At 31.7% G+C, this 12,649-nt stretch overlaps 1 protein-coding gene and 1 long non-coding RNA gene across 2 annotated transcripts; one reads left to right on the top strand and one right to left on the bottom strand.

Annotated features, from left to right (window-relative positions):
• Positions 1-3,159: 3,159 nt before the first annotated feature.
• LOC114407854 (ATPase 10, plasma membrane-type) lies at positions 3,160-11,215 on the bottom strand. Its single transcript, XM_028371128.1, has 21 exons — positions 11,104-11,215; positions 10,690-10,762; positions 10,263-10,382; positions 9,676-9,774; positions 9,417-9,554; positions 9,066-9,200; positions 8,744-8,923; positions 8,229-8,435; positions 7,781-7,900; positions 7,584-7,703; positions 7,373-7,495; positions 7,111-7,215; positions 6,570-6,714; positions 6,170-6,331; positions 5,389-5,627; positions 5,118-5,150; positions 4,902-4,983; positions 4,106-4,266; positions 3,837-4,010; positions 3,570-3,752; positions 3,160-3,490 (listed from the first exon to the last, which is right to left on the bottom strand). Exons 2-21 carry the CDS (start codon positions 10,753-10,755, stop codon positions 3,278-3,280), a joined length of 2,805 nt encoding a protein of 934 aa, XP_028226929.1. The 5' UTR covers positions 10,756-10,762; positions 11,104-11,215; the 3' UTR covers positions 3,160-3,277.
• LOC114407855 lies at positions 3,381-4,534 on the top strand. Its single transcript, XR_003665687.1, has 2 exons — positions 3,381-3,517; positions 3,588-4,534. It is a non-coding gene; the product is annotated as an uncharacterized LOC114407855 (long non-coding RNA).
• Positions 11,216-12,649: the final 1,434 nt, after the last annotated feature.

Raw genomic sequence — 12,649 nt, 5'->3', positions numbered from 1 at the left:
ATATTTTTAATTTAATTTTATATCATTTTATATTTTTTATTTTGAATAGTTTATATATTTTTATTTTACCAATTTATAATTAAATTTCATAAACTAATATGTAAAATGTTTAATAGAAATTTAATATTAAATATTGGACATGAAATTATATTATGTAAGAAAATATTATATTGTATTATATCACATAATAAGAGAATATTATGTATGCCATTTTCATAGTAAATTATATAATATTGAATGAGAAAAAGTATTTAACCCAAAAGAGGAAGAGAAGAAGCTAGCTAGCAACACCAATATATAGCAGTCCATGAATGACCCTTCTCTAATCACTCAATATATATGCATGGCAGCAACAACCACAAAATGCATGCTCCCTTCGTAACAACATGGATATATGCAACTTTGTTTTTTACGACAACTTGTCCGAATACGATCTTAAAAATAATAAAAATAAAACATTTCCAGCTTTACTTTATTAATTTATATAACAATATAATTATAAATGAGCTTTTATTTAAATTCTATAAAATATATGGTGCAATTTTAATATAAATGAGATGTTGGAATTAAGTCATGTCAAAATTTATTTTTTTTACTCTCTTTTTTCCTTCTCTTTCTTTCCTTTCCATTTATTTTATTTGACTTTCTTTTCTCGACTAAACATACCAATAAATCAATGACAGTGTCTGTCTAGTTTATCTTCTGCTAAACATGATGTAAAGTATTTTCTTTATTTTTATCTGTCATTTTTTAATTTCTTTGTTTATCTATTATTTTAAAATTTTAAGATAGTATTAACTATTATTTTCCCAAGTGGATCTTATAAAAAAAAAGGAAAAAGAATAGCGTATAAAATGTTGAAATAATAAATGAAAGAGATAATTAATCACATATTAAGAAATTATAAATAAATTTAATATGGATAACAAAAATTAATTGTTTTGTAATCTATATTATAATCTTAAACGAAAAATAATAAACAAAATAAAGGGAATACGAGATATAAAATTAACGAGTGATATTTTCTCTGACACAAATCTTAGAACCCTTTTATCACAAGGACAAAAAACAGACTATGTCAGAAGAACGAAGTTTGGAAACAGAACAACGAGAATCAAGCCCATACTTAAAACAGCTTTTTTAATTATAATCTTTTGCTTAAATAACATCTGGTGTTATTATTTGGAATTTGGACTATTGACAAGTACAACAAAGTTAGATAATCTATTAAATTAGAATATGTACCATATCTCGTGTGCCTTTAATTAATTATGCATCTACTTCGAAGTTGGAACAAAAAAATTTATTTTGGAGAAAATATTAAATGCCACTCGATCGTTTGGTTGGATTATAAGTGTTAAAGCATCTTCAATGCCAGTATTCATAGGAACTGTTTAATTTTAAACAATTTTCTTCAATTTTTTTTATTGGAGCTAATGTTATGGTGTTACTTATATAAGTAAATATTGTTTAATAAATTTATATCATAAATATAATACTTTTCAAATATTGTAAGATTCATTCACTTCAACAATTTTAATATCATAAAGAATTTTTATATAAAGTGTTTAAATCTATATGAAATTATAATATATAAAATTATGATAAATAATTCATTTAAATAACTATGCATTAAATCATGATAAGTAATTCATCAATAACTATGCATTAAAGATGTTGTTAGTTGTCACATAATTATGTTTTAGATTTAATTAATAGTTTGATTCCCACGCTAATTTGTAAGTTAGCGTTAGGTTCAACTAGTTTTAGTATTAGTATATATTTTTTTAACTGGTAGGAATTAATTCCATAAAAAATTATTGATAAACTGCTATCACTTATATGAATCATTGTTGATTTTAGTATTGGTATATGTATATAAGATAAATTTTGATTCATGCCATTAATTTTGTCACTAACGTGGATGATGATGTTATTGTTAATACTATTATAATTTTGTTTGAGTGGTATAAAATAATAAACTTCTTACAAATTTTTTTGGTAGGTATAAAACTGCCAAAAAAATTATTTTTTATGGAAATAGGTTTCCACAAATCATAATTTCTCTATTTTTTTTGTTATAGAAGAAAAATATGTCAATTTTAGACTCATGAGAAAATTATGAAATAATTTTACACCGAAAAAAATAACTATAGATATGTCAACCATGTTAGTAATAACCAAAATATGAGTGTTGAATTAAAATTTACAATTTTCTGTAAAAGAAAAAATAAAATTAAAATAATATAGAGACCAAAATATTATTTTAATTAATGTTAAACTTCTCACTTATTTGTAATTCTTAATTTAATAATAATTAATTAAAATCAAATTATTAAATATACTAATATCAATGAGCATAATCTTACGTGGTAATGAAAGAAGATATTATTATATAATCCTGAATCAACATATTTATAATATAAGTTAATTTTTACAAAATATTATTGTAATTAAGTTTTATTAATCTTTTATAAATAAATTTTTTATGACGTATCATATTTAATCGATCCCAATTGATTAGAGAGAAAAACCATGAGTTGAATCCTTTCTAAGACAAGTAGCGAAAACTCTAGCTATGCATGCCAACCAAAACAACCTCAGATCATATGTGTTTGGTGAAGAAATTTGTCGATGACATAGTAAGAAATTATCATCTTTAATTTTACATTGTCTAATTGCTCATCATCAATTTCCTCTTAAACATATTTACATAATTAATTAAGAGTATTTTGAAAGAAATTTTTTTAAGTTTTGAGTTTCAAAGTATCATGTCATTATAAAAAAAATGTATATAATTTTACTCTTATGATAAAAAACTTTAGAAAACTCATATTTTTATATTTTTTATTTTAACTTAATTATGATATTATTATGTATGAGATACATATTATTTTTTATTACTAAAAAATAATTTCTTACAGAAAATAAATATCTTATTTTTGAGAAACTATTCATATGACATAAATTTACTCCAAAACATTGGAGATGCTGGTATCTGGATGGATGTTTTGGATATTCGTTGATGGGTACTAGAAAAAAGAAGAAGAATCTATATGATCATTATGTTTGTTGTTAACATGGCCGAGAGCCATATTCTGCATCATTAAAATAGTTCCAACGCAAGCGCTTATTAAGAAAACAATTTAAGTACGGGTATTTGTTTGACCTGGTTGGATTCTTACAAATATAAAAATGAAATTATTTATTAGAATGTAATAAAAAAAATGAATGAAGAGAAATTTATTTAATAGGTAAAAATGTATCCATGGTTTCCTTAGACTGTATGAGCGGATTGGATGAGATTCTGGTCAAAGTTTTTGAGTCTGAGAACAGATTGAACATGTCCTCTGAGACTGTGTATTTCTCCCAGCCTGGCTATTTCAGCACGTCTTCTGGCCTTTTCAGCTATCAAAGAAGACCCCCTTCCATTCTCCTCCTTTGCTGCCCTTTCTTCTTTTCCGTAGTCTTTCTTATATGTAAACGCTGTCTGTTCAAATTCACCACACAACTACTTGTATGTATATCATTCTCCTTATTTAATTAAATAACTCTTAATAAACACTAACCTTTCTTTCAAATATCAGTTTCCAGGCTTCTCCACTCAAGCCATACCGCACTGTGAACTTGATTATGTCCAACGGCACATAGAAGATTATACTGTACAGCCATATCACTCCAGCCCATCTCCATCCAATTCCTCTTATTTTCCCAAAGCTGATATATGCATACACAGCAATTATGGTCGCCACCTATCCATTTCACACACAACACTTTATTATTCACCTTCTTTATGGATTTCCTATATAACCACAACTACATCTGTTTAACATTACCAGTTGAGCTATTACAAATGCACACATCAGTAGAACCCCTGGTCTCTCTAGAAATGACCAACCTCGGCTACGAGTAACAAAAATTAGAGCCTGGCTAATGATGCTCACTTGCAGATATACTGCAGATGATACTTTCTCGCTGTCACTGGATATGGAACTTACATGGAAGTGGCTCTGCATAAACACTTTCTTCCTATTAAACAACTTTTTTTTTGCCTTTGAGGTCTTAAAACAAACAAAAGCAGAAGGAGAAACAAAGACTTTTGTACCTCAAAGAAAGTGGTCTCAACTATTGCCCAGTAGAACAGGACAGTAACCAAAGCAAGATAAGTGCCAATCACGATTCCTGTTGCAAATATCTCAGGCAGCTTCCAACTGTCAGGTGTTGGGGATGGCTTCACTCTGTCTTTAGATATGGTCATTATGGTACCTAATTCAAATTTAAACAATTATGAGTTCAAATCTTACATATCACTATATCATATTTGGTCAACCTTTTTGTCTATCCTATTCTGTAAAAACTTCCCTTTAAGTTATAGATGTGACAAAGTAAAACTCTCTGTTAAAGAACTTCTGCTGTTTACTCAAATGATGAAGAATATTTATATTCCAAGATTTTATACCCTTTTTATATTGATTCTGAAGCTAAAATTGTACACCTTTGCAAAATTTACACTCTTGAATGAACCAAAAATTTAGTTGGATGCTTTGAAACCAAGAGAAAAGAAGTATTATGTATTTTGATTTTTCTCATAACTTTATTATCAGAGAAACTATATGAAAGAACTTTTACAAATTAGTTTATGTATAAACTAATTTTAGCTTATAGAGAAGCTTTTTTTTTTTCTTCTTATTTTCTTCTCCTAGAAGTGCTTCCAGATAAACTTACACAAACAGGCCAATGAATATAATCTCTTTCTATTATATTGTCATAAAGTCACATAAAATTGGTGAGTATAGTTTCCATCTATCATTTAAGCATGTATGTACAGAAGATTAGGAAAATGGAAGTTTTATGGTTCATGTCCATAGTCTTAGGGATGGAAAAATTGTCTGATGTATTACCATCATTTAGTATCGCAATGATCAGGACCATGAAGGGTGGAAAATCATATTCCCAAATCAATGCTAGGAGAGCAAAACCAAGCTGCAAAAGGGTTTGGTTTGACAAGTTAGATGCAAGTCTCAGGGGGCTTTAATATTTAAATATAAGTCCAAGATAAGAGAAAAACAGAAGCTACAAAAAAGGACTTCGAAATTGGAGATAGGAACTTCTCTTACCACTATCCTTATGGTGATGGAGACTGCGTATATCTGCATTAAAAAGACCAATAAAATTGAGTTATTATAAGTTTATTACAGGTTAATACATTTATAATGACTGGTGGTCTGAACAATAAAGATTTTAACTGACGCTGTTTTTGGTTTGACACTTTGACTATGTTATAGGACTGACTAGTCATGCTTTCATATCGAGGCTATAAAATGTATAAAAGTGGAAAGGCTAACTTTTCTATGATAATACGGAGAAGACAAAGATTGCACACTCAACTGTATAATTTTTCATTCTCTGGAATATAGCTCTGCTAGTTAACACAGCACTAATAATAACACTTAAGCCAGGCTCGGTTAGGACCAGATCAGCAGCACTTCTTGCAGCATCCGTTGCATCTGACACAGCTATTCCGATATCTGCTTTCTTCAATGCTGGGGCATCATTTACTCCATCCCCAGTCATTCCGACAACATGCTGCTTTTCTTGTAAAATTTTCACTATTTCATACTTGTGTTCTGAAAATATGCATTGATAAAACAATCGTTAAACAGATTTGGTGAAATAGCAACATTTACGAAAATGATAGGTAACCACATATAGGAAAATTCATCCGAAAGTTTTGAATAGGACGACATAACTGGTGTTAGTTAAGCACTCCAGACTAGGGTCTTGGAATTCTTTCCACGCTTAAATCACTCATATTTGGATGGTAAACATGAAATAGTGCAAGCAATGGGTAATTTGCATAACTCATCATATCTCATTAGAAAATTATCAGGCATTATATAGTTTAGAGGAAGCTGAAAGGTGCAATAAAAGGGATCAACCATGTAAGATTTTGTACAGACAGGATATCATGTCGACCATCTATTACTATTACAACAATATTGCATCATTCTTTTTATTTGTTATCTGAGATAGTGAGATGTCTTAAAAGCATATTTTCCTATTTGAGGTTATTTATTCTACTGACAGAAAGGAAATGAAATGAAACAAGAGAATGAAATATATGATCTGAGAGAAACAACTAATTTTCTTAAATATCAAATCAATATACCAGGATATACACCAGCAAAGCCATCTGCCATTTCAACGAGCTCGTCAATAGGGAGAGCTTCATGCTCTTCTTTTTCGCGACCCAACAAAGATGAAGAAGGGTACATGTTTGTTCCCATGCCAAGTCTTCGGCCTGTCTCCTTTGCAATTGCTAATTGATCACCTGCATTGAGTCATTGACATGTAAACAACATCAAGACTTCAACATTTCAAATTTGACTATTAGAGAAAAGCATTTTGCATTGAATACGTCAATAGGATATGCTACTTTGGGTGTGTTGAAGGTAAGGTTCCAGTACAGAGAAAATATAATGAGTTAAATTGGAACATCACATGACTTGAACCAAACTATGGCCTTTTGTTTATTATACTCTATGCTTTCATTGGAATTTGGTGGTTACCTGTAATCATCTTAACACAGACTCCAAGGTTAAGTGCTCTTCGGATGGTCTCAGCACTATCATGTCTTGGAGGATCAAACAAAGGCAACAAACCACAAAAAGTCCAAGGACCTCCAGGGCTATCCTTGGATTTTTCAGGAATTTCCTGAAAGAGTAAAGACTTGTCTAAGTAAGACAAATTAATATTTGACATTCTAAAATTGTTCAAGTCTTGATCATATCTTCTAGTTTTGAAAATTTATATTTGTAAGTGTTGAAAAACAACCTAAATTATGGTCACCGCTAGGTAGAGAGGGGTGTTGAAAGTTCAACATTGTGGCAGGTAGCCGTGGGCAAGAAGGGGAACATAATGAAGTTTCATATTGACTAGAGATAGTGTCTGAGATAGAGTTTATAAGTGGGAGCAATTCTTAACTTAAAAGTCGGTTTTGTAAGGCTAAGTTATGCTCATAACCCATGTTCTTACAGTAAGCAATAAATTGACATTTTTTTGTTCATTTAATCACCCTTTTAGCAGGAAAGAAAACAATAGCTGCTATACCTGATAAGCAACTGCAAGAGATCGCAATCCCCTTTCAGCAAATTTGTCTATTATAGTGTGCACTTTCTTGGCAATCTGATCTTTCTCTTGACACAAATCTAGAATCTGGTATTCAGCAAACAGTGTAAAGAACAGTGTGAAGTTCTGGTACAAAAATAAAGGACATTGAAGAAAAACTTTGTATTAGATTTGAAGAAAAACTAGGAGACATTAGGCATTAAGAAAAAGCAATATAATGGCCATCTTTCATGAGTTTTGATACCTGTTCTGGAGCTCCTTTACTGGCCCTATGAAAATTGCCATCAAAATCGATATATGTTATAGCTGTACGCTTATCTACAGGATTGAATGGTAAAAAATGAACTTCAGTGATGTTTGCACGTGCCTGTAGAGAAAAAGAAGGAATTGTTTATCTTTTATTAGTACGCTGGAGAACTTCAAAGTTACATGGGTGATCTGATGGGTATCTTTACCTCCTTTGGATCAGCTAGCATATTAACTACGGCAGTGTCAATAGCATCCTGGTTTTCCAGTCTAGCTGCTCTGGCTGCAAGTAGAACAACCGTATCCTTGTCCATATTTCTGTTAAACACCTGTTCAACATAACATAACATGTAAGGTGAAACTCTAAGTACAGCAACCGTATCCTTGTCCATATTCCATTACCTACCTCAATAAGGTTTCGATCAACAGTTAGGCGATTCAGTGTAAGAGTTCCAGTTTTGTCACTGCATAGGACATCCATGCCTGCCATTTCTTCAATTGCTGTCATTCTTTTTGTGATAGCTCCCTTACGAATGATTTAAAAACACAGAAAGAACATAGTCAGCACTCAGCAGCACAAAGATCTGTTACAATGTTTTGAACTTTAAGGGTAGCACTACGGTGCCCCTATCCCTATGCATTAACTATGCTTCAAGTGATGCGATATAAAGTATGCGGGCGGGGTATGGTTACCCCAAAGTGATACTATAGGATTTGCCAGACTTTAAACTATGATTACCAATAATGCAGACAAAAGCTTAATTTCTTTGAATCCGAGTCCCAAACATAAGAAGAGAGGGAATGGTCCTAGTTCTACTGTATTGAATTGAATGCTAAGAGCTCAAAAGTTGAACCTGCTGAGAAAGACGATGAGAGCCAATTGCAAGTGTTACAGATAATACTGTTGGCATGGCGATGGGTATTCCTCCAATTAGGAGAACAAGAAGGTTGTTTATTCCATCCCTGTATGATCGATGCTCCACTGGGAACATTATAATTATTTCAAAAATCATCCCTATAGCTATAGAGCAAATGCAGAAGTTACCAATTGAGGTAAGGACCTGAAAAAAAGTAAGCAAATAACACAGATATCAGAGTTTGAAATTTGGCTGATTGATCAAAAACATGCAAAAGTTATTTTGCATTGTGATGAGTTTCCATATAAAACCAATGCTATAATCTGTGTATACTTCATTGCTCCTTTGTGCTGGTTTTTATCACAGGTAAAACATCATGGCAATCCTTAAAACACTGTACCTTTTATGTAATCATTCAAACTTCTAGCTCTTTGTAAACATCTTGGCTTGGTTATATTTCTTATTATTGCATGAAACCATGTCAAAAGATGTTGAAAGTTTTCCCAAGTTACCTTCTGAAAATGCCCAACAACTTCGGTACTGTCAACCAGGTATGCTGCCTTACCAAAAAATGAGTGAACTCCTGTTGCTATCACTACAGCTTCAATCTCTCCATGTTTACATGTTGAACCTGAAAAGACCTCGTTACCAGTTCTCTTTGTGACAGGTAGAGATTCTCCAGTAAGGGCTGACTGCATAAAACAAAACCAGGACATCTCCATTCTTGATCGATTGTAACAGTTTACGTCGTGAGAAAATATATAGTGAATCCACTAAATAGAAAAGTTATATAGCAGAGTTAGAATATTTATTTATTTCATAACAAAGGCTTGCCTGATCAATTTTTAGAGGGTCCCCTTCTAGCAAGCGAGCATCAGCTGGAATTATATCTCCCAGCTTTATGCTAATTATATCTCCAGGTACTAAAATAGCTGCATCTTGCTCTTGCCACTGCCCATCTCTGAGAACCTGTGAACAAAGATATTAGAGACTTTTGCTCATTAATGGTGTGTATGCAAGGAATCTTAAACACAAGGTATTGTAGCATAACAAGAATTAAGCAACATAGTATAGTAATATACTACTAAAACAATTTCTATTTTTTAAGGAGATTTGTCCACTCTGCATCTCATAGGTGATGAATTCCTAAGATGGATCATGGATGTCATCAACAAAGAAACATACCTTTGTTTTAGGAGCTAAACGAGCCATCAATGCTGCAGCAGCATTTCCTGCATTATTTTCTTCTATAAAACTTATAGTTGAGTTTATTACCAGTAGGCATATAATGCCTATAAAGTCTTGCCAATCAGGACCTTCCCCCTGAAAATTTATCTCAAAATAAGGAATCAAGAAATGAAATACAAACCAAAAAGTAAATGTTGAATGAAAACACAGGAGCATATAATATATTCGAAGAACAATTATTGTGTTCTCTACTCACTCCACCATTAGCAAGGATAATCGCCATCAATGCTGCTGCTTCCATAACCCATGACAAAGGATTCCACATAAAACTAAGAAATTTCAATATTTTATTCTCCTGCAGAAACATTTGAGGACAGTGTTTTTGGTTAGAACTTCTTTAGTGAGATGCAATATGCTAACCATGGACAAGGGCCACAACTCCAGCTTGCCCAACTCTTCTACTTTCAACTGATTCACATAGGATGTGTTAGGTAAGCAACTTACTGAAGTGCTAATTCAATAAGTTTTTGTCATGTAAGAGCTTTCGTTACAAATTTAATTAAGAAACTCATTGAAATAAACTAAAAAGTACTTATTTTGATAAGTTTTACCAAGAAGTGTGGCGAAATAAGCTATAAAGAACTTATAGTTTATAAGTCCGAATGTACTCCAAAGAGGTTATATGGTTGTAACTCGGTGAACAGGGTACTTTAACATCTATCTTGGTATGATGAACAAAATACTATAACTAGGTACTTGAATGGCCAAATTTTATCTTGGTTCACGTATTCTATATGATGAATTTATGAAAATCGGATATTTATAAGAAGTGTGCGTTCTTACTTTCTTCTCTTCAAGTTTGTTTGGGCCAAATATCTCTATCCGGGCTTCAGCATCATCAGATGAAAGTCCTCTTCGTGATGTTCTCAACTGTTCAAATACTTCTTCTAATGGTATACGTTCCTGATCAAAATAACAATGTTATTTATTTGCAATAAATATTGAAGTTGAAATTAAAACAATAATAGTTTATTTGATTCCAGAAAATATTTTGTATTTTGTAATAATTTTCACTTTTAATTACAAAAATGTTTTTTTATAGGAAACAAAAATAACATTTTATTATTGTCACGGCTTTCTATACAAATTTTAATTTTTTTATAAAAAAATGTCATTAAAAGTAAAAACAAGAATGAAAATAGAAAACGTTAAAGTCTAAGATATTCATTTATTGAATTATATTGAGTCCTGCCTTTGTTGGAGGACTTACCAAATCAATGCCCTCTCGGTTGAAATTCTCAGGATCAAGCAAAGGTTTATCCAGTTCCTCAGCCATGTTATATCTACATATCATGTAGTAGAGTAGTTAACAAGTGGTAATTGCAACAATTGGTCTAAATCACAATTATATATCTCCGAGAAAAACATATGCACCATCAAACTATATAAGTGAAAAATATATTTCAATAAATTTGACTGTATTAATGACATCGTTGTTTAAGCACTTGTTACGTCACTTCCAAAGTTGACAAATTAACTATGAATTTGTCAGGCTTACACTGCCCATTCCAGTTCACAGATTGAAACAAATGCCATATATATGATGTAGTAGGATCACACATTAGGTAATAATGGCTGATCTCAAAAACTTGAAAGAACTATTTAACCGTCAAATAGTACTTACTTGGAGGGAAAGTGAAAGTAGTGCCCAGATGGCCAGGAAAGAAGATGAGGAGTTGCCAACAAGTAGCTAAAGCTGAGAGGAAGTAAGATAGAGCCACATTAATTTAAATAACAATAAAAGGCAGTAGTAACAATGTTACGTTATGTTAGTTGCATGCATGCTGATTTCTGACTGTTTGTTGCCGATCTTGGAAGAGTGGGTAATTGTAACATTTATGCATCCTTATATTTTTGGAATAGGAAACAAACAATGACCGAAGGCTTTCAACTAACTTTCTAAACTTGCCTCTTCAACCTAACTTTCTCTCCTCCCCCATAATTAAACTCTTGTTTTAAGTACTTCCCCCTAATTTCTAGTACTAGTATCGGTGTCATCTGCATAAATTCATTTAATTATGACCAAATCCTTAACCCCCTGGAAAGTATGTAGTATAGCTGGTGAGGATTATGTTGAGTTTCCCAATTCTTTGAATGGTTTCATATCATACTATTTTCACTAAAGAAAATTATTAGAAATATAAAATCTTTATTTTTTTCATATTAAGAAAATCATTATACCTATTTGTAGATATCCATAACTTGTGATTCCCCCAATTTACCTATTCACTCGATTTCAATTTACAAATCATCTTTGCAATTCGTTGTGAGGATTTTTAGCAACCCGTCCCTAATTAATGGTGACGTCTGTGGTGGACCATTTGAGCATATGGTCTAGCCGTGGACAAGCAAATTGATCCGGTATAGTAGGTAAACGCGGTAAGTAATTGGTAATGAACAATGCATTTTGAATTTTTTAAAAATATATGTAATACTTATACTTGGTTCAAAATAAGGTTTAACTATAACTGAGTGAACAAGTGTGTGTACGGGTGCTTCGTGTTGGGACTTGGGACCTCTGCATATCTCCATCCCCACCTCCTTGTTGTTCTGGACGAGCTGCAATTAGTTCAACATGAATGACGATTTTTTATAAGTTGTTTCGAAATCGTATTGTTTGTGCATTTGTCATCTTCGTACATTTAAATAAACAATTCCATCCGACAATAAAATTTTCATAAGGCAAAAAGAAAACCCAATTTTAGCACAAGAAGTGCATAAATCAAGCCAGAGTACAAATATCACAGTACAAAAACATGCAGCTTAAAAAGTGAGTAAACAAAGAAACGACCAATACGTAAGAAAATGTATACGTGAAGTGCAGACTTCTCTTGAAGCTTCCTATTTTAGCATATTTCAGCACTTCAAACCATTCAATGTTCTAAGAATTTCTGTACCAGGAAAATGTATATAATCAAAGCCATTATTAACCAAAACAAAACGAAACCCAGATCAATATTCTTTTTATTACATATTCTGCTTGTGACGATTAAGATAAAAAAATTAAGCACATGGTAGTTGCAAACTTGTGTGTCCACTATCTGTTCGAGCATATTCTCTTGCTGGTTGTTGATATAAAAACTTGCTCCTTAACTTTATCTTTTCTATAAATCATCGAAGCTGTCAACAAACTCCATTGGATTTAAAATCCAATCTAATAAAGAATGTGA

The sequence above is a fragment of the Glycine soja genome, chromosome 3 (genome assembly GCF_004193775.1).
Source record: "Glycine soja cultivar W05 chromosome 3, ASM419377v2, whole genome shotgun sequence".
Classification (NCBI taxonomy): Eukaryota; Viridiplantae; Streptophyta; class Magnoliopsida; order Fabales; family Fabaceae; genus Glycine; species Glycine soja.
This window is presented reverse-complemented; position numbering and strand designations above follow the sequence as displayed.

Excerpts from the sequence above, each read along its gene's own strand:
- LOC114407854 (XM_028371128.1), bottom strand. The coding sequence starts at position 10,755 with ATGGCTGAGGAACTGGATAAACCTTTGCTTGATCCTGAGAATTTCAAC. Across the intron at positions 7,216-7,372 it reads GTAAAGGAGCTCCAGAACAG|ATTCTAGATTTGTGTCAAGA; the intron begins GTATCAAAACTC and ends GCTGAATACCAG. Across the intron at positions 5,628-6,169 it reads CTTTGCTGGTGTATATCCTG|AACACAAGTATGAAATAGTG; the intron begins GTATATTGATTT and ends GCATATTTTCAG.